The following is a 25,151-nucleotide window of genomic DNA, read 5'->3' as shown; positions in this document are numbered from 1 at the left end:
ATGAGTTCCCCTGACAACCAGGAGTTCCAACTGAGACTAGCACCAGAGGCTCCAACTCACAGGTAACATCACATTATCTTGTAACATTACATTACCGTCAGCTGAACCTCACAGGTAAGATCACATCAGTTACAGCGTCAACTTCTCACCTGGCAGGTCTCCTTCACTTGATAGTGAACTTTGTGCAAATAACGTCTTAGTAGCTCATACACATTTCCTTCACTATGCTGCAGAAAAATAACTTTTAACATACCACTGAAGTCTTTGAACCAGGGTCAGTGTTTTGACTGTATTTTGGTGATGTCACCAAAAATGCTTATATATAATACTCTACAATCGAACAGCAATTAATAAAAAACCTATACATTGTAAAAAGAAAAGCAACATCAGCTGTTGCCCGGGTAACCACTTACTCAAAGGAGCTTTTTTGACAGAAGAATGGTTATTACAATATTATGGGTAGCCATGGGTAAGCGGTTAAGGTGTTACCCTTGTAGCCCAAAGGTTGCCGGTTCGACTCCCAACCCACCAGGTTGGTGGGGTGAGTAATTAACTAGTGCTCTGCCCATCCTCCTCTATGACTGAGGTACCCTGAGCATGGTACCATACCACCACCCGAGAATCGTATATGAGAGAGAGATAGATCAGGTGGGTTCTTTTCAGGTATCCACTTTACGTCGGGTGAACACCGCTTTACCTTCCATTAGGAGACCTTCGGAGTCCTGAGGTTGAGAAGCTTAGCGCTGTATATGGCGATAGCGCACTTCTTGTGAAAACCCCACGAAAAGAGAAGAAGGAGGGACAACGCCCCCTTAGGAGACAGAATTTTGAGCACACTCCTTTGCATTGGATGGGCGGGTTTTAGCATATCTTTCTCTCTTAGACGATTTTTGCCGCCGCACTGCTCCTTTGGGGCGGTGTTATGGGGCTCCCCCCTTGCACGGGTAAGGCATAAAAGCACTTTTGTTTTGTGGAGTGAGCATTGTGTGCTTTGGAGTGCTGTGCCACAATGACAATGGGAGTCTCTCAGGCTTAAATCCTGGCTTATTAATTAAATAATATGACCACTTAAAGTGACACTCCGGAATTTTGTACATATTACCCAATTTTCTAGTTAGCCAGAGTGTTGGAAATTGTGTGGTGTTGTGGGAGTGTTGGTGTTAATACACTTTTTTAAGATTCCATGCAGTCCTTGTAGCTGTATGGGCCGCTGGTGCATAGGTTCCTGGTGCTCGGCTAGTTTTTCTAGCTTGGATTGGATTGGATTGTCTTGGAATTGAAATACATAGTCCCGTGGATAGTTCCATCAATGATGTTTAAAGGGGTAGTCCGGTGTGAAATGGTTTACGTTGTGTCAATATGTGATGCTGAGCGCTGACGTTTGCCTCATACCTCGCATCCAAAGGTCCCCTGCATTCCGAAATCCGAGTGGTAGGCGGACCCCGCGAGCTAGGTGAAATGCAGCTTCTGTTGGGAGGTCGTGGCACCTGGGTTAGCCATGGAGCTAAATCTTTACTTTACACCCATTTACGAGGCTCAAAGTTGCAAAAATGTTGATCCCGTAGTGTCGGGTGGTTGTTGACATGTAAATCCAGGCACTGAGAAGTTTGATAGTGCACCGTTGTTTTAACTACAATTACGTTTTTGAAGGCTGCGCCTCGGAGGACTCTGCCGGGCGCCGCCATCTTTTTTTCTAGTCGCGATACGTCAATAGGTCATGTGATACATCACGTGGTTATTGGACTGCAGTCGGAGACCGTCTAAAACTTCAGCTTCAGCGACAAAACACCCATTGTATATATATAAAAAAACAAACCAAACCTATAAGTACTGTAATATTTTGTCGCTGAAGCTGAAGTCAGTTTTAGACGGTCTCCGACTGCAGTCCAATAACCACGTGATGTATCACATGACCTATTGACGTATCGCGACTAGAAAAAAAGATGGCGGCGCCCGGCAGAGTCCTCCGAGGCGCAGCCTTCAAAAACGTAATTGTAGTTAAAACAACGGTGCACTATCAAACTTCTCAGTGCCTGGATTTACATGTCAACAACCACCCGACACTACGGGATCAACATTTTTGCAACTTTGAGCCTCGTAAATGGGTGTAAAGTAAAGATTTAGCCCCATGGCTAACCCAGGTGCCACGACCTCCCAACAGAAGCTGCATTTCACCTAGCTCGCGGGGTCCGCCTACCACTCGGATTTCGGAATGCAGGGGACCTTTGGATGCGAGGTATGAGGCAAACGTCAGCGCTCAGCATCACATATTGACACAACGTAAACCATTTCACACCGGACTACCCCTTTAACTTTCATGGATTGTAGATGCATTGCCCATTTGGAACTATTTCAATCATTAATTTGTTTATTTAGACATATTTTGACCTTTCAGCCCTAACAAACATGAATTGAAGAATTAAAATTATTAGGCTATTGTAATGCAATTACCATTTTCTTCAGAAAAAAAGAAAGAAAGAAATTCGGGTCACATCAAATCAGTTGAAATTTGGTGCTTTCAACATAACCTGTCAATGGTCAATACTTGGTTAGGACTGTCTTTGTCTTGATCACTGCCATGTTGCGTTTAACATTGAAGACAATGGCAGAGGCCATTGGAGATATGGGAGTTATGGAAGCCCAGATATCCTTGATACTTTGTTGTCATCTGTTTTTGTGTGTTTGCTATGGTGACCCACACTTCACTCTACAATACACCCCAAGTTATGGTACTTTGTAGGTATGGACATTCTAACTCAACATGAAAATGAAACTCCATTGAAAATGAATGGGGTTTTATTTCTGGTGAAGTACGTGTAACTCTTATTTGTACCAGGCTGTCCAGGGGGTCGTTTCTCGACAGTGCCTTTGCTAACGACTTTAGCCATTTTGTTCGTTCTTAAGACCAACGTTGTAACCAAGGTCTTGAGTTGGTCTTAAGTTGTTCTTAAGTTGTTCTTAAGTTGTTCTTAAGTTGGTCTTGCGTCTAAAGACCAACTTAAGACCAACTTAAGACCAACTTAAGACCAACTCAAGAGCAACTTACGACCAACTCAAGACCGACTTAAGACGGTTAGCAAAGGCAAGAATCGAGAAACGGACTCCAGGAAGGCAGCAGGATCTGTTCTGTCCATGTAAATTTAAGATTTTTAAAAATGTTCTATTGTTTCCATTTAAAGCTTTGTTTCTCAATTGCATTGTACAGGTTAATAATGTGAAATTATTTGTCTTTCTGTCATTTTTTTACATGACAAAACCTGACATTTGAGGAGGGGTGTGTAGACTTTTTGAAGGCGCTGTAAACTATAAACATCTTGCTCTGTTTATTCCAGCAGGGTCTCCAGGAAGGCAGCAGGGTCTGGTGTGCCCAGAGCTCCATCCATGAGGAGTGATGTCTCAAAAGATGACCCTCCTCTCATGACAGAAGGGGAAAGGTAGGCATAGGCAGATATTGATTTGATTTGATATTTTCAGCAAACTACTGCATAGGCTGCCATGGAGAGATTCCATTATTGTTGAATTATGAATAAGAAGAAACCATACAACCACTAGGTGTCTTAGACCAGTGTTTCCCAACCAGGGGTACGTGTACCACTAGGGGTACGTGAGCACACTGCAGGGGGTACTTGGAAAAATGTAATTTTAACAAACATATGGAGCTTAGTTACATTGGGATGGAGAAAGCGATATAGAACTTGACTTAGGGGGTACTCATGGCACAATGAAAAGGCTTGGGGGTACACAAGACAAAAAAGGTTGGGAAACATTGTCTTAGACCATATAAACTATACAATTCTTGTCCTCTGTTTATTCTAACAGGGTCTCCAGGAAGGCAGCAGGGTCTGGTGTGCCCAGAGCTCTATCCATGAGGAGTGATGTATCAAAAGATGACCCTCCTCTCATGGCAGAAGGGGAAAGGTAGGCATAGGCAGATATTGATTTGATTTCACTTTTCCAGCAAACTGTTGGTTGCCATAGAGGAAAAAAAATGAATAAGAAGAAATCATATAAACAGTATGGGTGTCTATCATCAACTTTCAAATGTCTTTGAGACTTGGTGTGACCAAGAGCATAAAAAATAACATTTCCCAAATGGCATGGTTGACCCGCCTCCCTTGGTTTGCAAAGGGTTGTTTGCTTCCCGACAAATTAGGAGGAGTTCCCGATTTTTCGGGAGCTCAGAAAGTACTTGCATTGCTCTTGACCTGACTAGCAGCAACGCTGTTGTTGTTGCGTCAGGAGGGCACGGCCTGGCTAGGTGTCTTACTGCTTAGACCATAAAATCTAAACTATAAACTTCTTGTCCTCTGTATATTCTAGCAGCGTGTCCAGGAAGGCAACAGGGTCTGGTGTGTCCAGAGCTCCATCCATGAGGAGTGACTGGTCAAAAGATGATGGTCCTGACATGGCAGAAGGGGAAAGGTATAGGCACATATTGACTGCATGCAAACTGAATGCATGCAAACATGTGAATTTGCTCCAAAGACATTTGCATGAATTAAGGGTGCAAGGTGGAGTGGATATAATAAAATAAGGATTAATAAATAATATCTCGCTGCATTAACTCTTCTTTGTACCAGGATATCCAGCAGGAAAGCAGCAGGGTCTTGTGTGTCCAGTGCTCCATCCATGAGGAGTGATGTCTCAAAAGATGATGGTCCTGACATGGCAGAAGGGGAAAGGTAGGCACATACTGAGACACAACTGTATGTTTGTAACATGTTCATTGCACCAACATGAACTGTGTATCTCCACTTCCTGTTAAATGTTAAATTGTAAGACGTGTACTTCATAGCAGAAATGGCAGTCATGGGTAAGCGGTTAGGGCGTCAGACTTGTATCCGGTTCGACTCCTGACCCGCCAGGTTGGTGGGGGGAGTAATCAACCAGTGCTCTGCTCCCCTTCCTCCTCCATGACTGCGGTACCCTGAGCATGGCACCGTCCCGACTCCCGCCGCACTGCTCCCCAGGGGCCCCCTTGCCCCCTTGCACGGGTGAGGCATAAATGCAATTTCGTTGTGTGCAGTGTGCAGTGTTCACTCGTGTGCTGTGGACTGCTGTGTCACAATGGCAAAGGGAGTTGGAGTTTCCCAATGGGCTTTCACGACTTTCACAGAAACATCACAGTGCAGGACCACAGTGCAGTTCAGCTCAGTGTTTCTTTATAAATTACTATGCCAGAACGCTATAAAGGACTTTTAGGAAAATTACAACAATTACCACCTCTTAATGTATGTTCTCTACAAGTCTTCTGTTGTCCAGTCTTGCACTTTAAATGTCTGTATGAGCACTGTCTATGTCCATACTGTCTTATGTCCATGTATAAGTACTGTCTATGTCTATACTGTCTATGTCCTTACCTAGATTAGTCTATGTCTGCATGGGAAAGCAATAAATGTAATTTCAAATTCTTTGTATGACCAGTGCATGTAAAGAAATTGACAATAAAACCTACTTGACTTGACTTGACTAAATTATGAAACTGGTTGAGCCTATCCACTTAATTCTCTATGCAGTCACAACATTATTTAGAGAATAGTTTTTTTCTTTATCACCAGGGAACAGGAGGAAGGGTATGAACCAGACACCAGCAGCAGTCAGGAAAAGCAACCAGATCTACTTCATATTTTTGAGGTACAGTACGTGATTCAGTTTCCATCTGACTTCCACTCTGATGTTACAGCAGATTCTCTGTTCAGTAAATCCATCTGTTTTGAAGCAGTCAATAACTGATTCATTCATCGACCGACATATATTGATTGATCAATTGATTTCAGCGTTCATTTCATATTAGCCACTGAATACATAAACGTACTATTTTTTTAAAGCTCTGTTGAATACGTAGATCTTATTTACATGTAAATGAATATGTATACAAAACATTTGGACCTTTTGTTTACAATGTAAGAGTTGCGGCATGGATTTGTTTTTTAAAAGAATGTTAACCCTCTGGGCGCCACAGGCGACTTTTGTCGACGAGATGCCGTATTGATTACAACGGCCGTTTTTTTCAAATAGGATATCAAATGTAGTTCAACTTCCACTCCATTGGGTGGCAGACATGTAGTACTTCAGTTCTAAACACATTGGGACGCCTTATATGGTATTTTGTTTAAGAAAACTACAAAACTACAAACCTCGGACATTGCGGAAGTAACTTCTCCCATGTGAAACAACGCGAAAGACGGAAGCAGCCTTGTAGTGACATTACGTGGATAATTCTACTGAATAAACGACCAAATGCACTCAAATGGTAACTTGTCATGATTGTACATGTGTATTCATCATATATTTCGCCCCTAAATGAGGTAATATGCAAACAGGAGTGTATTTTCTGCCGCGTTATACTTCCCATGTTACTGTTGCCTGAGGGAAACTATCGACAGCCTATTCGTCGATCATGGGGACTGTAACAAGAAAACCCTTCATTCATTCACTTGTAAGTACACAATAGAAGTGTTCGTTTCTGCAGGAGACTTGTATATTGAGGAAGGGAAGGTTTTTTCCGATCGAGATGCGAGGTAATTTCATGCTGCTTTGTAGGCTATACTGTCGCTATGCTGGCGACGTTCATTGCAACGACAGGGGAATGATGCAACGCGTCGTAATTTGCCTGTTACAGAGTCAATATTCATCATCTGGAGGGTGACAGTGGTCAGGATGTTTGTAGAAGAGCTTGTATACTAAGTAGAAAAGTAAATGAAGACAAAAGAAGTGCGCATTCCTGCCAACAGTGGGGGATGGAGTGAGAGGAGTATGCGCCCGAGACACAGAGGTCTCGTGCGCATTCTACTCGGTGCAAAACGGAAGCATAGTTCACGCTACTCGACACTGTTCCTGCCGACTGCAGGTCTAAATAAATAGCAATGCTATTCTAATGATATAATAATAGTAATAATTATGTCCAATTGCGACCTGACTGAGTCTATTTGCAACAAAAAAGTGTGATACCAGCTGGGGTTTGGTGCATCAGAAAGACATGGGCGATATAGGCTAGCCCCCCCCCCCCCCCCCCCCACACACACACACACACACACACACACACACTTTCCTTATATCACCTATTTGTATATCAGTAAATGTAACACTGGGTTTGAATAGATATTTGCACAAGTTTTTAGACATGTAGCCCATACCCAGAGTCCTTCAGGGTGTACGCTGACAGGCCTACTGTAGGCTACTGTAGGCCTGCTGTACTTGGTTCAAAGACACACAAATGGACAAAATGCACATAATACCCCTAGTGTGGATAGAATCTGTATGCTGGGCATTGCTGTGAAGGGTGTCCATGCACTAAAAAATAACTTGTCACCTTCATAGACCAGTCCCTACAGGCAAAACGGCAACCGTCCATTCACTTGTGTTTGTCACTATGCTACATTGTTGCACTATATTAGTTACAAATTACACTTTTAGTGTACAATTTATTGCTTTCTAGACCAAAATGTATTCACAGAACATAATAGTGATGTGTCTGGGGAAGTTTTATAAATTAAATTAGATAAATTATTAAAAATATTTTGAAAATATGCAAAAATATCCAATAACTCATTATAAATTCAAAATGGCCGACACCATATGACGTCATAATATGCAAATTAGATGGGATAATTTACTCCCAAAATAAACTTTGGGTCATCCTCAATATTTGTCTCATTAATTGTCAGGCTCTATCTATTACCCATGTTAAGCCACAGCCTTTTGAATATAACATGTCAAAATCATCAGTTTTGGGCAAAAACCTGTGGCGCCGAGAGGGTTAATTAGAAGTGTATAAATAATAATAATAATACCAAAACCATGGTGAGGGAATCCCATGTAAATGTGTATTGATGTAAAAATTGGGTTTTAATTTTGAGATTCATATTAATCCATGCAAAATACCATTACAGGTAAACAAAGCCATAGTGGAAATTGAAAGATTTAGACTAACTTTTTATATGAACTGGAAATTGTGCAAATAGCTACATGAAAATATTCCAATCTATTACAATGGCAGTCACACCTTGAAGAACAAACCATATCAATTCTCAGGTCTGGACAGTAAATGCTAAAATGGTGTGATGCTAAAATGCTGAAAGGATGTACTTTACAGTAAGGGCATGTGTGATGTATGCTTTAGGTACTTGAGAAGAAGATGGTCACCTTTTTAAAGACAGAGCTACAGAGATTTAAGCAGATTCTTAGTCCAGACTACAAGGAAAACTTTGAGATGAAATCAGAGGATGAGACTGATGCCAGAGAAGGAGCTCTCAAGCTGGCGTTGCATTTCCTCTGCAAGATGGAGCAACAGGATCTTGCTGATAAATTGAATGACAGTAAGAATGCTCTCCTTGTTAGTATTATGCAGTTGCACTTTACTATAGCTACACTATGTAAAAGACGTTGTCTTGCTCTGTCTCCCTGGTTTTTACTGAAATTGTATTTATTTTTATCTAGATGAGCTCTATGTAATTTGTCAGAATGACTTGAAACAAAATCTCAAGAACAAATACCAGAATGTGTTTGAAGGAATAGCAAAACACGGAAGCTCTGTTTTGCTAGAAAAGATCTATACAGATCTCTACATAACAGAGGGAGGAGGTGGGAAAGTAAATAAGGAGCATGAAGTCAGACAGATTGAGTCCAGATCCAAGAGATCAACTGGACAGGACAAACCAATCAAATGTGCAGACATCTTTAAGCCTTCACCCGGTCAGGACAAACCAATCAGAAGAGTTCTCACCAAAGGGGTGGTTGGCATTGGCAAAACTATCTCTGTACACAAGTACATCCTGGACTGGGCTGAGGGAAAGGACAACCAGGAGATCAATTTCATCTTCCCATTGTGCTTTCGGGAGCTCAACCTCATGAGAGACAAGGAGTGGTATTTGATGGATCTTCTTCACCACTTCTTTCCAGAGACAAAGCAGTTAAGACTAGGCAGTCAGAAGAAATATAATGTGCTGTTTGTCTTTGATGGCCTGGATGAGTGTCGACTTCAACTCAACTTTCAGACAAATGAAAGTTTGACTAATGAAAAAGTAATCACCTCATTGGATGTCCTGTTGACAAATCTCCTCAAGGGTAATCTGTTCCCCTCTGCTCTAATCTGGATAACGTCTCGACCAGCAGCAGCCAGTCAAATTCCTCCTGAGTGTATCGATCTGGTGACAGAAGTGCAGGGGTTCAATAACTCACAGAAGGAGGAGTACTTCAGAAAGAGGATCAACAATGAGAGTATTGCATGTGAAATCATTTCACACATTAAATCATCAAGGAGCCTCCACATCATGTGCCACATACCCGTGTTCTGTTGGATTGCTGCTATGGTTCTTGAGATTATTTATTCCTCAGGGCAAACAGAGATTCCAAAGACTTTGACAGAGATGTACACATACTTCTTTGTTTTCCAAATCAGACAGAGAAGCATCAAATTTGATAATGTGCATGTTCTTAACACGCAACGGAACCATGAGCTGATCCTCCGTCTTGGAAAGTTGGCCTATGAACAGTTAGAGAGGGGCAATCTGATATTTTATGAAGAAGACCTCAGAATCTGCGGCATTGATGTGAAAGAGGCAACTGTATTCTCTGGGATGTGCACCCAGATCTTCCGAGAGGAATCAGGGATCTTTCTAGGGACAGTGTTCTGCTTTGTGCATCTCAGTATCCAGGAGTACCTTGCTGCTCTGTATGCTCTGGTGATGATGGGCGTTGAAAAGAAAAACATAATATCCACACCACATTCAACTCCAATGACGAAACCAACAATCAGCTTTCATAAGAGGGCTGTAGACAAAGCTTTGGCTTACGAAGATGGGCGCTTTGACCTCTTCCTCCGCTTCCTTCTTGGCCTCTCTCTGGAATCAAATCAGACTCTCCTGCATGGTCTAATACAGATGAGACAAATACAGACCAGTAATGATAAAACTATTGCTTACATTAAGGAGAAGATCAGGGAGGTGTCTTCCTCAGAAAGGATGATCAACCTCTTCCACTGTTTGAATGAACTGGATGACAACTCCTTAGTGGAGGAGATCAAGAGCTTCCTTAGTGCAGGGACTATTTCTGAATCAAAACTCTCACCTGGTCAGTGGTCCGCTCTAGTGTTTATGCTGCTAACATCAGACCAGAACCTGGATGTGTTTGATTTGAAGACGTACATCAGATCTGATGAAGCTCTCCTGAGGCTGCAGCCAGTAGTGGAGGAATCCCACACAACTCTGTAAGTAACTCTGGAGTACTATACCTTTAATTGTCAGACAGCAGCAAAGTCCTTTTTAATACTCACTGGTTGTCATTTCCCACTTCAGGGTCAACAGGTGTGAGCTCACTACACAGAGCTGTATAACACTAGCCACCATCCTCCGCAAAGAATCATCAAAGCTCAGACACCTCTATCTCAGTGACAACCACATTGGAGATGATGGAGTCAAAGAACTGTGTATGGGACTGAAGAGCACAAACTGTGCACTGGAGACACTGAGGTCAAATACAACACACGCACGCACGCACGCACGCACGCACGCACGCACGCACGCACGCACGCACGCACGCACGCACGCACGCACGCAATAATGAGTACACCACTGTGGAAAAATAACATTTTAAAGGGACACTGTGTGAGATTTTTAGTTGTTTATTTCCAGAATTCATGCTGCCCATTCACTAATGTTACCTTTTTCATGAATACTTACCACCACCATCAATTTCTAAGTATTCATTATGACCGCAAAAATTGCACTTTTCATACATGAAAAGGGGGATCTTCTCCATGGTCCGCCATTTTGAATTTCCAAAAATAGCCATTTTTAGCTGCAAAAATGACTGTACTTGGACCATACTAGAACATATTTGTTTATTACTTAGTAAACTTGCATGTCAAGATCAAATTTGGCAATAGGCAGCACAGTTTCAATGAGCAGCATAGTTGCAGTACCTTTTTTGACCATTTCCTGCACAGTGTCCCTTTAAACAATATTCCAATTATTTCCAAAATGATCATAGAGTAAGTAATGCAATCTTTTGAGCTTATCCACAGTAAATTCTGCAGTGCTCATTTAACACTTAGAATGTTGATTTGGCATCATTTGGACTTAATGAACTCTTTAAGTGTTAAATTAACACTGCAGCATTTACTGATATGACAGAAAAGCAAGGTCAAAAGCATAACTTAAATGACATATTTGTCCATTTGTGTGAAATTATGCTGATGCAAAAGTGAGTACACCCCTGTGTTAAACTCTCATATAGTGTCTGAGAAGGGGCCGTGTTGGCTCGAAACGTCTCAAATCTGAAAGGGATTAAAAGGGAGATCATTGATGTGCATTCCATCCTTGCCTTACATTGAACTTTTACATTTTGAGTCTGCGCCTGCCTAAACTAGATGTGTGTGAGATTTGATTAGATTCATTTGGAATCTTTGATTTGAATCTACTGCATGAATTTTCAATTCTACAAATTCTACAAATTACATTTTTTGGGATTCCTGATCTTACATAAAAAAAAGAGCCAAAACGCATGGTTTTGGCCGGCTGACCCTCTGGGAAAAGTCCTACAGTACTAGTTATTGTCTAGTTGCTGTCTGATGGCACTTTGTTCTGAGGAAAAATCTGATGTTTCAAACCTGGCATGAAAAATGTTGAATTCTCTTGCAAACGTTAAATCATCTCCAGCTGTTGAAATGCGTTTTCTTATTCTCCTTTCCATCATTGTATACATCCCTTGTCATGCATGTCTTAAATCTTTTCCTCTCATATGCAGCGTAATTCTGAGTTATGTATGATATATGATCTGATATATGAACCAATATATGATATCTTCATAATAATATAAATCCCATTGTCCTACCTGCCATTGATGCTTGACATGATGTGAAGGATATGTTGAACTGTCAGAACGAATATTGGGCAATATCCAAAAATTTGGTGTTTACATTACAAGAATTAAAAGATGATTCCTTTTAACATTAATTCCAATAAAATATCCATGTGACTGGTTTTAGAATTTATGTGACTTGTGCACATTTAAATCAACAAAATGTGCCTAGTACAGGAAATGTAAATTTCTGGGAGAATGACCCTGTTAATGGCCTAAGAAGAAGTTCCAGATGTTGTTTTACATTTTACAGTACGACACACCTATGGGTATTTATGTTGCGGAATTAGTAATTGGTGAATATTGCTGAAGGAATTGCTGATTCCGATTGACTACTTGCCATGCCAAGATTCTGAATATGATTAAGTCATTTTAACACTTTACAGTGTAAGACTATATATATTCTGTAGTCTGATCCGGTTGTTATACTGTACACTTTGCAGCTTGTCAGACTGTGGTGTAACAGGAGAAGGATATACTGCTTTGGCCTCAGCTCTCCAATCAAACCCTTCACACCTGGAGGAGCTGTACCTGAGAGGAAACGACCCTGGAGACTCTGGAGTGAAGTTACTCACCGATCTATTACAGGACCCTCAATGTAAACTAAAGGGACTGAGGCAAGATATTTTTTTTTATTAAAGTTATAAATAAATGGTTATGGGGATTGGAAATGTTATTTTCTGTGCTTAGTTCAGCTTCTAATAATAGATGAAGCGACAACACAAGTTGATTTGCACACTGTTGATTTGCATATCAGTGAGCAATCCAGATGCATCAAAGTATACCATTCTAAAACTACTCAAGTGCGAGGCACCATACTATTTGTGTTTATGAATAAACAATAAAACATGAAAGACAGTAAGTAATTTTATTTCTTTGAAATGACTTAGCAGACTATTGAAGACTGACGCAGCAGAGAGAGCCTGTGAGTATCTGACTTCAGTTCTGGGTAGAAACCCCTTACTCCTGACAGAGCTGGACCTGAGTGGCAAGATACCAGGAGATTCAGGAGTGAAACAGCTCTGTGCTCTACTGGAAGATTCACATTGCAGAATCAAGACACTCAGGTTTGTGATTTCAAAACGTATGGTACAGGAGAGGTTTTCAATTGTGTTCATCGGTTGTGTTTTGAACATGATTCTGTTCTCAGTTGCTGATGATGTGCAGTCAGGCTGGACACTACAAATACAAACGCTATACATCACCTATTGTTGACAAGGAAATCTCTTGATTGAACAAGTTTGATGACAGTGTATTATATTCAATTCAGGTGTATAAAATGTCCTGGTTCTTTTTGTTTTACATAAGAGTACGTAACATGGTTTACTTTATCTTTTTACAAAGTAATTCATATACTTTGCACATGGTCCCTGGTGAAATAAACCAAATAAACTAAACAAGCTAAAACTCTGTTTGGTTCATGAATAATGAACTAATAAGGAGATTTCTTCTTGTCAATTGAGTTCCCCGTCACTGGTTCCTGTTCTCCCTTTGTGGTCTCATTGAGCTGAGCTGTGCAACACGGGGTCATCCCTATTAGACAGGTCATCAGCTGGGAAAATTAGGCCTTTCGTCCTACCGCATTTTTCTCTGTGGATTACTGACCAGAAGGCCTATTGGAAGAAATTAAAACATGGGGCCACGTCAATTTTTGCTCAGAATTCAATATGGCCGCCATTTTCCAAAATGACTTGTTTTCATGCATTATTACATTGTACTATAAGGTGATATTCATGAAAGATTAACTACTTTCAGCACTATTCTGTCCTATTTCCTTACATACATGTTTACAAAGGTTGACTAAACTAAAACAAATGAAAAGAAAGTTGGCCATGTTGCAATATCCAAAGGAAAGTGCTGAAAATAATGATTGAAATGCACATACAGAGTCTATGGCTGGGAAAATTAGGCCTATTGTCCTGTCAGGGTTTTCACAGTGGATTACAGAGCAGAAGGTCTATTGAAAAAGATTAAAACTTGGGGCCATCTATGTCCTCCAAAATTCAAAATGTCCTCTGTTTTTCAGAATGGTAGACTTTCACACATTTTTCTCAATACTGTAAGGCCATAATTATCAATAAAGATTACCTATTTTTCAGTTAAATTGTCCTATTTCCTTACAGACTTGAGTATAAAGGTTGTCTAGAAAAAGGCATGAATATATATATCTTGGCACTTCAAAATATCCAAAGGAATGTTGTCAAATGATTGAATGTTGTCAAATGAAGTGCGTTTGTATGTGTATGTGTGTGCCTGAGTGCGCTTTTCTCAAGTGTGTGTGAATGATATGGAGGAGCGGGGGGATGAATGAGGGGGTGAGCGGGGGTAGAGGGCAGAGTGGGGGGTGGGGTGAATGAGTCGGGTTGAATTAGGGGGTGGGGGGGCAGAATAGTGTGTGGGGGGATGAGTGAGGTGGTGGGGGGAATAGTGTGGGGGGTTCAGGGGGACAGAATAGTGTGTGTTGGGGGGGGGGGGGGGGGGGGGGGGGGGGGGGGGGGGGGGGGGGGGGGGGGGGGTAAGTTGAGTCGGGGGTGGGGGGGGGTGGGGAATTGACCTGCCAAACATTTCACATTGGATGGGGGTGGGCGAGTATTTTTTTGGGGGGGTGGGGGGAGAATGAGTAAGGGGGGTGAGCGTGGGGGGAAGAATAGGGGGGGGTGAGTGAGGGGTGGGGGGGCAGAGTAGCATGGGGGGGTGAGTGAGGGGGTTGGGGGGCAGAAGTGTGTGTGGGGGGGTGGGTGGCGCAGATAGTGTGTAGGGGGGGAGATGAGTGAGGGGGTGGGGGAGGCAGAATAGTGTGTGGGGGAAAGACACTGTAGAGCAGGGGAAAGATGAGCGGGGGATACGCGCGGGCACACACGCACGCACACTCACCCTTGCTTTATGCAAAAAAATGTAGGCCTGAAAAACTTTTGGTCAGTAATCTAATGTGAAAAGTTTGGCAGGTCAATAGCCTTTTTTCAGCAGTCAACTGTGTATGTGTAATTCAATCATTTTCTGACAACAATCCTTTGGATATTTCAAAGGGGCAAGATATATATTTACATCATTCTGTTGCCAACCTTTGTACTCACGTCTGTAGATAGGAGATAGGACAGAATTTCACTGAAAATAGGTTGTCTTTATTGATAATTATGGTCTTACAGTATTACAGGTCTTACAGAGAAAAATGTATGAAAGTCTGCCATTCTGAAAAACAGAGAACATTTTGAATTTTGGAGCACATTTGAGATGGCAACCAGCTGGTGAATCTTTTTCAATAGGCCTTCTGGTCTGTAATCCACCGTGAAAACCCTGACAGACCTAACATAGGCCTCATATTCCCAGCCATAGACTCTGTATGTGCATTTCAATCATTATTTTCAGCACTTTCCTTTGGATATTTCAACATGGGCAACTTTCTTTTCATTTGTTTTAGTTTAGTCAACCTTTGTAAACATGTATGTAAGGAAATAGGACAGAATAGTGCTGAAAGTAGTTAATCTTTCATGAATATCACCTTATAGTACAATGTAATAATGCATGAAAACAAGTCATTTTGGAAAATGGCGGCCATATTGGATTCTGAGCAAAAATTGACGTGGCCCCATGTTTTAATTTCTTCCAATAGGGCTTCTGGTGAGTAATCCACAGAGAAAAGTGCGGTAGGACGAAAGGCCTAATTTTCCCAGCTGATGACCTGTCTATATGTTCCCCAGGTCCTGTGTTCCCCGGGTCCTATGTTCCCTTCTACCGGGGAACATAGGACCCTTTTTCAAAAAAGGGTTCTATGTTCCCCACTGCTTCAAAGTAGACTGCTGCCACATGGCAAACTGCAGGTTGCTGTTGCAACTGTGTCAGGTTAGGTTTAGGGATAGTTTTGGTCAGGGCACAAATTGAAAACTCAGAAACATTGCATTACGACAGGTTAGGTTTAGGGATGGTTTTGGGAAGGGCACAATTTGAAAACATACAATGCGGGGAACATAGAACCCCTTTTTAGAAAAAGGGTCCTATGTTCCCCTCTCCCATACAAAGACAGGGGAACATAGGACCTGGGGAACATATGCATAGAACCTGGGGAACACTACCATCTGTCCTCTCCAAAGAATCATCAAAGCTCAGACACCTGGAAAAATGAATTAGTTCATGTACTAATCAATTCCTAGCGCTCAAAACATTTTGTTTTCCCGCTTCAGGATCAGTAGCTGTGGGCTCACTGAACAGAGCTGTGCAACACTAGCATCTGTCCTCCGCAAAGAATCATCAAAGCTCAGACACCTGGAAAAATGAATTAGTTCATGTACTAATCAATTCCTAGCGCTCAAAACATTTTGTTTTCCCGCTTCAGGATCAGTAGCTGTGGGCTCACTGAACAGAGCTGTGCAACACTAGCATCTGTCCTCCGCAAAGAATCATTAAAGCTCAGACACCTGGATCTCAGTGACAACCCCATTGGAGATGATGGAGTCCTACTACTGTGTAGTGGACTGAAGAGCCCCAACTGTGCGCTGGAGACACTGAGGTTATATATGTATATTTATATAAGATTTTCATAGTAATATAAAGCCCACTGTTCTACCTGTTGTTGACACTTGGCATGTCCCGTTCAAAAGATGTTTTACATTTTACAGCACAACAGATTAAAGAACAGACCACCATACACTCTCAGAAATAAAGGTCAGAAAAAGTACCATTTCGTGGCTGGGGCAGGTACCTTTGTATCATCGTTGTAAAAGGCTACAAATAAGTACCCCTTCAGTTTGTACGTTTTAGTCACAAATATGTTCCTACCAGGCTACAAATGACCCATCACTCCAGCGGTACAAAAAAGGATTTGTTAGATTATTCTGAGAAATAAAGGTACAGGAAATACAAAAAAAGGAACAATGCTTGTCACTGGGGCAGGACCCGCAAGGTAGACCCAATTAAATCACGTTTCACATCAAGATTTGTTGAATCGTTGATTCAACATAACATTTCGTTCTCTTAACTTAAGTTGGTTGGGTTCATCTGAGGTTTGTCTATACACACAGCATTCAAATATGTTTGATACTTGTTACGCTCCAAAATTAAAATGGCCCATATGGGCTGTACTACAAACCATCCTTAATCTTAACTGAAAGACAGACACCTTAATCTCATCTGTGGGATTTAAATTATATTTACCAAATAAACAAAAGAGATTGAACTATCATAAAGTAACACAAAGCCAACAGTACACTACAGGCTGGGGATGCAGCAGCCACAGGTTCAACACACAAATTCACTAATGTGCAGCAGGAACCAGCTTCTTTTAATGGGGGCTTGATTGGAGGGTTAACGAGATTCATGACGTGTCCAGGTGATCTTAATGAAGCCATGACCAAGCACCTGAGGCAACTGATCCACTTGAGTCAGTGCAAAACATGAATGACAAACCAAGATCATGCAGCTGTAGCAATCCATAACTAGCACATGGTGTGAGGAGTAGGTGTCAGTTAACGTGTGTCGTCGTTTTAGGATCCTGCCGGATACCGGATCCACTGCTTAAGATCCTGCCGGATCCGAAACCGGATACCGGATCCTACGAAAGGGTTGAAACACATAGCCTACTCGCACACGTGGGCCCTTTTTATTACGTTGGCTCAAACTATTTTTTAGACTCATTGACTTACTGCCACACTGCCTGCACTGGCCGCTTCCAAAGTACTTTCACTCCATGCAGCAATTGGGGTTGTGAAAGACTGACTGAAAAGCCTAGGCTAGAGATGCACCAGATCCTGATTTTTAGGTAACTGCCGGATACCGGATCCACTGCTTAAGATCCTGCCGAATCCGGATCCTGTGAAAAACCCTATTATCCTGCCTGTGCAGCTCTAGTTTGTAGTCTGATTCAGTTATCATACGGTGTAGGGGTAGTCGCGTGAGAATCGGAATTCTCACACGGTACGCACCACGTAATGTAGGTACAGTCGCGTAAGAATCGGAATTCTTACACGGGTCGCACCGGTAATGTAATTGAAGTTGTTAATGTATGGGAAGCTGCGTGTGGATTTACTCCTCATGCGGCTATACCAGGAATTGAAGGTAAAATCTCGTTTGGGAATTTAATTAATTATGAATTAATTACTATTAATAAACAAATTAATTAAAATGTAATTTAAGGACCGTCTCATAAAATCCTTGGATTATCAATCACAATATTCAACAATAAATTGCTAAACACAGAATTAATAATAAGTTTTGTACTGGGGTTACTCAGCAGGGCACAGTGAACGATGAGAGTATGAGACCTATTCTCTGTGATCAGCTGGGTTACACAAGCACAAAGGTTGATCTGAAGGCAAAGTTCTAATAATAGGTTGGTTGGGTGTACAAAGTAACAAGGACAACAAAATGCAATCGAATGATTTACTTTTATTAACTACTAGGTAATCTAATAAAATGCATTACATTCAAAGTCGGTTAAATGGAATAATAACAATAATAAGGCACAATAATATAAAACAAGAAAGAAAATAAAAGAGGGGAAAAGAAAGAAAAGGGGGACAGGCGTTCGGCCTGTGTGTGTGTGAATGTGTGCGTGTGTGTGTGTGTGTGTGTAGCAGAGGTCTGGTTGCTATAGGCTACCACGTGTGTGTGGTTGGCTAAGCTAGCATTAGCTACAGAAAGCATAGACAATGGAAAGGCTACTGATAAGTAGCTGCTTAGCAAAGGCCTAATATTGACTAGGCAGGGCCCAGAGGGTCTACAACAATGTCTGGGTTTCTGTAATAAATGCACACAATTCCGAGTGGAATAGAGAGAGAAATGAAAGGGGATGAGAGAGTAGTGCTCAGTGGGAGGAACTCGCACTGATTACTATGTGTGTGTCTGTTGCTGGGCAACAATGGCGTCCTCTCGGCTAGGTTAACGTTAGCATCAGAACCGTGAACAATAGGGATAGCTAGCAGCTATGTAGCAAGTAAACCGTGTGGTTTCAGGCGCTTCAAGTCCCTTAGTGGACGCGCAAATGTATCAAAGGGTTCTGGAATTAACGATAACAAGTCCGAGTAGAACAGGGAGAGAAAGAAAACGAAATAAAAGAAATGTCAAGTGGGAGACGTTGCCGTCTACGCAGCCATTACGAGTTGTAAAACTACAGGAAGTGGGGTTTCAGCGTGCTTGTGTAGGCGCTGCAAGCCCAACTTGGCTAATGGCTAACTTGCAGAGCGCTCCGAGCAGAGTTGACTATTCAGAGAATGGTTTACTACAGATTATGCACTCAAAGTGTATAAAAGAGTACCGAATGCTCGGAGGGTTCTGAGAATCAAGTATTTCGAAAGGGAGAGAGTGAAAGAACGAGAGAGAGAGGGAGAGAGAGAAGGGAAAGAGAGATGGAACTCTAGTAGCTATGCGTGTCTGTGTAAACAAATGGTCAGCGTTGCGTGGAGCTAACCTGGGGCCTGTTATGGCCCGTTACAACAAAAGGCGCAGCGCGTGTATTTCTGGACTAGTCAGCGAAACGGCCGCGCTATGACGGTCCTCGGAGAGTTCCGAATATTGATGGTTAAATCAATACTTGAACTATTCCGTGCGAACGCCACAAGCGGGGTCGCTAGGCTTAGTAGCCAGTAATACAGAATGGGTTAGCAGAGGGGAACCTAAGCTAAGAAGAAGGATAGACAGAGAAGCAGGAGAAATGCAAATAAACATGTGCACGTGAAAAAATAACTCAAGTCATAGTTCAAAAACACATCTATCTCAGTACATAAGCTATGCCCAGTGCCTACTGTGTGAGATGAAGAGGGGAAGATCCAGTTTCCAAAGGCTCGGTACGTCCGTCTGGAAATGGGGATTGCAGTCCACGTTTCTCTCGTCCTCGAGAGTTTGGGGCTGCAAAAGTCTTTGTTGTTGCGGCTTCGAGATTCTTCGGTTGAATCCCAAATGCGAGAAGTTTGTTCCACGGAGGCGTGCGTGGCTTTTCTCGCAGTGAACTCGCCTTTAGTTCACAGTGTCCGGAGGAAAGTCTTAAAATATGACCAGGCAAGATCTTAGACTTGAAGTGAGGAATTCTTTGCAAAGTGTGTGTAAGATGAACTCAGCAGTCTATGTTTGTTATTCGGCCAGATATCAAACAATACTTTGTCCAAAATGTTGCGCAAGTTGCTCTATGCGTCTTGCCCGTCCTGCGGTCAAAACTAGAGTGACGAATTGGGGCAAGACAATGGGTTATCAAAGGTCAGTGATGACCAGGTGATTGTGAATGGGGCTTTGGTCACAGCGCCTCCTAAAGGAGAAGGACTGAGAACAACATGGCAGGGACCCTGGGCCAGCCATTTGGCAATCAGAGGGGAAGTAACTCTTTTACTAATGATTATTGATGACCTTCGTCTCAATCATCATCAGTTTAAGTTACATGATTCTCATAACTTTGTCATGAGTTTCTCTGCGTAGAGAAGTGGCAGGAATTGTACCTACGGTACACATTTTCAGATTTTGTTTCCAGAAGAGTTGCATGACATAAGGTCTACTGTATTGTACCTATGTGCTATTTGGATGTAAATAAGCACCGTATTTGGATCAGCTGATCAGATAAGATATATTTCGATCATGGAAAAGGTGTCCATGTAAACATAGCCAATGAGCAACATAAGACTATAGACCTTTCTGTCCAAGTTGTCAGACTAAACTCCTCTCTCTCCAGATTGTCAGCCTGTGGTGTAACAGGAAAAGGATATGCTGCTCTGGCCTCAGCTCTCAAATCAAACCTGGAGGAGCTGGACCTGAGAGGAAATGACCCTGGAGAGTCAGGAGTGAAGTTACTCACTGATTTATTACAGGACCCTCAATGTAAACTAAGGAGACTGAGGCAAGAACCTTTATTATTATTATTATTATTATTATTATTATTATTATTATTATTATTATTATTATTAATAATAATAATAATAATTATAATTAGATTGCATTTCCTCACAGAAAATGCTGGAGTATGCTTGCCCTTCACACACACACACACACACACACACACACACACACACACACACACACACACACACACACACACACACACACACACACACACACACACACACACACACACGGACACACACGGACACACACACACACACACAAAGTAACACATTGTCTAATACAAGCACCCCATCAGAGAAAAGCCAAAGGCTTTTTCTTATTGAATACGTTTTCTTATTGCAGTGCCCCCTGGGGACCATGTTGCATGTTTGCATGAGTTTGGTGTTGATGCTTCAAAGTATACCATTCTAAATTCCACTCTCTCTTTCATTTTCTTGAATTTGTTTCCATTTGTTTCCATTTCGATTAGGAAAATATTTTCTTCATCCATGAATTTGTAAAGATGGTTAAGATGGAAAAGCTTGTTTTTTTATTTTTGACTAAATATTTTTGTTGCCATTGGACTGCTGACTGTGAATCTTTGTTTTTTGACTCTGGGAACTTTCACTTTTTTGAAAAGAAAACTTATCATCAGAACTCATTGCTTCTCTGCGTGTATGTCCAAGGTCAACCACCCAACAAAATTCCTGACACTGGTAGTGTATAAATTAACAATAAAACATGCCGTGTAGAATATTATGTATTTTACTTTTCTTTGCAGACTGTTGAAGAGTAATACAGCAGAGGAAGCCTGTGAGTATCTGACTTCACTTGTGCATGACAACCCCTTACTCCTGACAGAGCTGGACCTGAGAGGGAAAATATCAGAACACTCAGGAGTGAAGCACTGCTGTGCTCTACTAGAGGATTCACACTGCAAATGGCAGAAACTCAGGTTAGTGATTTCAAAATGTATGCAATATGAGATGTTTTAAATGATGTGTATTGGTGTTGTTTTCAACATGGTTCTGGTTCTTGGTTGCTGATAGTGTGCGGTCAGGCTGGAAACCTGGTGGCAGTAAGGTTAAGTAGGGTCCAAGCGGTTGCCCCCGATGCCACTTTGGTGCACTTCAGCATCCACAGAGAGGATTTGGCTGCATGCCTGCCAACCTGAAGAAAGATTAGAACACAACTGTAGAAATTGTGAACTTTGTGAAAGCAAGGCCTCTGAACAAACATATTTACTGCACTCTGCAATGAACCAGCAACCACTCAGCAACCATAGCCTACATCTCTTCTGCACATAGAGGTGTACTGGTTGTCTGGGGAAAGTATTGACATATGTCTCTGAATTAACAGATGAAATGAAAATGTTTATTGACCAGGCACTTCACTTTTCTGGCAGTTTGCATGATGTTGCATGATAAACAGACTTACACAGTCTGATATGAGCTGGCAGGACCGCGTTCCTGTTATGGACAACACCATTTGACTGAATATAGTTCCACGCCATTTCACTTCACAGTCCCCTTTTGCCAGGGCTTTTACTTCTGAAGATCTTTTGCTTTCATGAAGTCTTCTAATAGTGGAGCAGCTAGTCCATTCAAAGCCTTAAAATGAGACAGAATGAAACGACTGGTAGCTGAGAGAAGGGTCAAATGTTGACATCTCCATTTACTTTTACTGTTCCACTGTTGATTGTCATGAAAAATGCATATATACAGTGTTATTGTTTTCAGGTGTAGGCAACGGTTTTGGAACCTAAGAGTCTTGTAGCAGCTTCTTGCCTGGACTTTGCATCACAGTATAATATAAGTATCATGAGCATGCAGTTGTAGTTTAATGTTTCAATAGACATCTCTCTCTCTCTCTCTCTCTCTCTCTCTCTCTCTCTCTCTCTCTCTCTCTCTCTCTCTCTCTCTCCTCTCTCTCTCTCTCTCTCTCTCTCTCTCTCTCTCTCTCTCTCTCTCTCTCTCTCTCTCTCTCTAGGCTTGACTCCTGCAGTATAACAGAAGAGGGCTGTGCTGCTCTGACTTCAGCTCTGACATCAAACCCCTCATCACAACTGACATATCTGGAGCTAGATCATAATAAACTGGGAGATTCTGGTGTGAAGCACATCGCTGCTCTGCTCAGGAATCCAGACTGTAAACTAACAGTATTGTGGTAAGTAAAGACACCAAGGGTGTGTGATGAAGCAGACAGCAAACATGGGGAACATTCAGGTTCTGATACTGATACTAATACAGTTTGTGATACACTGATGAATAAGACATTTCAAATGTATCTCTCTCTCTCCCTCTCTCTCTCTCTCCCTCCCTCTCTCTCTCTAGGCTTAATGACTGCAGTATAACAGCAGAGGGTTGTACTGCTCTTACTTCAGCTCTGACATCAAATCAGGAATCACGCCTGACATGTCTGGGTCTGAGTAGTAATAAGCTGGGAGACCTGGGTGTGAAGCAGATCTCTGATCTGCTCAGGAATCCAGAATGCAAACTGCGGTGGCTGTGGTAAGTGAAGAGGCAAAAATTGTGTGATGAAGCAGCAAACATGGGAAACATTCAAATTTGAATGCTGATACAGTGATTCACATTGACATTGAGTGTGTCTGTCTGTCTGTGTGTGCATGTGTGCATGTTTAAATTGTGGTTACATGTTATGAACGTAGAGCTGTGTATGGAAATGTAACTGAAATCTCTCTCTCTCTCTCTCTCTCTCTCTCTCTCTCTCTCTCTCTCTCTCTCTCTCTCTCTCTCTCTCTCTCTCTCTCTCTCTCTCTCTCTCTCTCTAGGCTTTGTGACTGCAGGATAACAGACGAGGGTTGTGCTGCTCTGAATTCAGCTCTGAAATCAAACCCCTCATCACACCTGATACATCTGTATATAAGTAAATAATTGGGAGACTCTGCTGTACTTAAATATCCAGCCTGTAAAGTTAAAATTTGTATTAAACTGCTTGAGCATCTGAACTTGTTGTTCTGTATATTTCCTGTGCACTTTTGTATCTACTAGTGATGTTGGCTATGATTATGTTCTCGTTTGTAAGTCGCTTTGGTTATAAAGCGTCTGCCAAATGCAATGTAATGTAATGTAAGACATTTGATGACTCACCTGGTACTATGGCTATGCTATGGTATACACATTCATTCATTCATTGTGTGGTCTCTATTCCCAGGGATTAGTTCCCTATTGGGGATCTGGAATGCACAAATTGAGAAACCTTTACTGGGGTGGATACACTCCATTGTGCATGTACACAGATGCACATGTTCTGTCCTCATTTTGCCCCTTCATTTCCAGTTTCTGCGTTTAGGGAAATTGGATTGCTGTTACATTTTCTGACCGGTAAATGGCAGTATAACTCCATACAGTGTATACGATTATTGTTGACAAACAACATAGAATATTGGAAAGAACATTATGTAATAAGGAGCAATAGTTGCAATACCTACTCTGGCCACATCCACATCCACATTCACCACATGCAATGCCCCATCCTGCCACCAGGTGCATCAGGGGCTAAGAGTACAGTAGCCTATCCAACATGGCGTAATGAAAATAGAGTTGTGTGAAGTAGAAGTCCTCTAACAGATATAATTACAACACAAGTAGAATGACAATTACGATGTTGAAACCAATATCCTATTACCACTCCTACGTCTTTGCATGTTGACTCCTGTGACAGGTAGCCTAAGGTTGAGAGATGGTTTTGATCAGGGCACTGCAGAACATTTTCACGATAGGGTTAGGGTAAACAGAGCAAGACAACTGTGTACATTTTCTGTTTAAGGGACAGTTTGGTCAATTTCAACATGCAGTTGTAATGCTCACACTACCCTGGACTTGTCAGTGCCTGAGATTTTTTTTTCTTCTTCTTCAGCCGTTTCCGAGATCCTGGTCATTGTAATGGGGGCAGCTCTTTGTTTACATTTCAAAAAAACATTTTTATTTATTCCCAAAAACATCCAAAAGGTTATAAAACATCAGCGGACAACTAGCAAACAGCAGTACCTTTTGGGAAAATATTTGGAGTTAGCCTATGTTCCATTTTTTTTAAAATGTAAACAAACGCTGCCCCCATTAGAATTGCTCATATCTCGGAAAGGGCTGAGCCGAAAAATGTGGCATCACCAGGTACTGACAAGTCAAGGGTAGCGTGAGCTATACAACTGCATGTTGAAATTGACCAAACTGTCCCTTTAAGTGATAAAAGTGCTTTACCGTGGTGTTGAGGACCACGACTATATTTGCAAAGACGTCGCACCTCAATGCACCGGTGATACTAAGATACATACAGATACATTCGCCTTTACATGATGCCAGTCTGGCCCGTCGTACTGAGAACAGTGCAGTATACAGTGCTCAGCAATAATGAGTACATTTTTAACAATATTTCAATAAGTACACGTTATTTCCAAAATGTGTATAGAGTTTAATACAACCTCTCTTAACAATACAGCAGAAAAGAAAGGTTAATATTATGACTTAATTGACGTA

At 41.8% G+C, this 25,151-nt stretch overlaps 1 protein-coding gene across 1 annotated transcript; it reads left to right on the top strand.

Moving 5' to 3' along the window:
• Positions 1-23,836, top strand: LOC134444604 (NACHT, LRR and PYD domains-containing protein 3-like). The gene is made up of 14 exons (XM_063193862.1): positions 1-62; positions 3,336-3,434; positions 3,820-3,918; positions 4,321-4,422; positions 4,581-4,682; positions 5,559-5,634; positions 8,123-8,318; positions 8,440-10,207; positions 10,296-10,469; positions 12,303-12,476; positions 16,190-16,363; positions 20,507-20,671; positions 22,989-23,165; positions 23,830-23,836. Exons 1-14 carry the CDS (start codon positions 1-3, stop codon positions 23,834-23,836), a joined length of 3,375 nt encoding a protein of 1,124 aa, XP_063049932.1.
• Positions 23,837-25,151: the final 1,315 nt, after the last annotated feature.

Source organism: Engraulis encrasicolus, unplaced genomic scaffold, assembly GCF_034702125.1.
Source record: "Engraulis encrasicolus isolate BLACKSEA-1 unplaced genomic scaffold, IST_EnEncr_1.0 scaffold_61_np1212, whole genome shotgun sequence".
Taxonomy (NCBI): Eukaryota; Metazoa; Chordata; class Actinopteri; order Clupeiformes; family Engraulidae; genus Engraulis; species Engraulis encrasicolus.
Note: the sequence above shows the minus strand (reverse complement) of the source record. Positions and strands in the feature narration are given on the sequence as shown.

Excerpts from the sequence above, each read along its gene's own strand:
- LOC134444604 (XM_063193862.1), top strand. The coding sequence starts at position 1 with ATGAGTTCCCCTGACAACCAGGAGTTCCAACTGAGACTAGCACCAGAG. Across the intron at positions 10,208-10,295 it reads GAGGAATCCCACACAACTCT|GGTCAACAGGTGTGAGCTCA; the intron begins GTAAGTAACTCT and ends TTCCCACTTCAG. Across the intron at positions 20,672-22,988 it reads TGTAAACTAAGGAGACTGAG|GCTTAATGACTGCAGTATAA; the intron begins GCAAGAACCTTT and ends CTCTCTCTCTAG.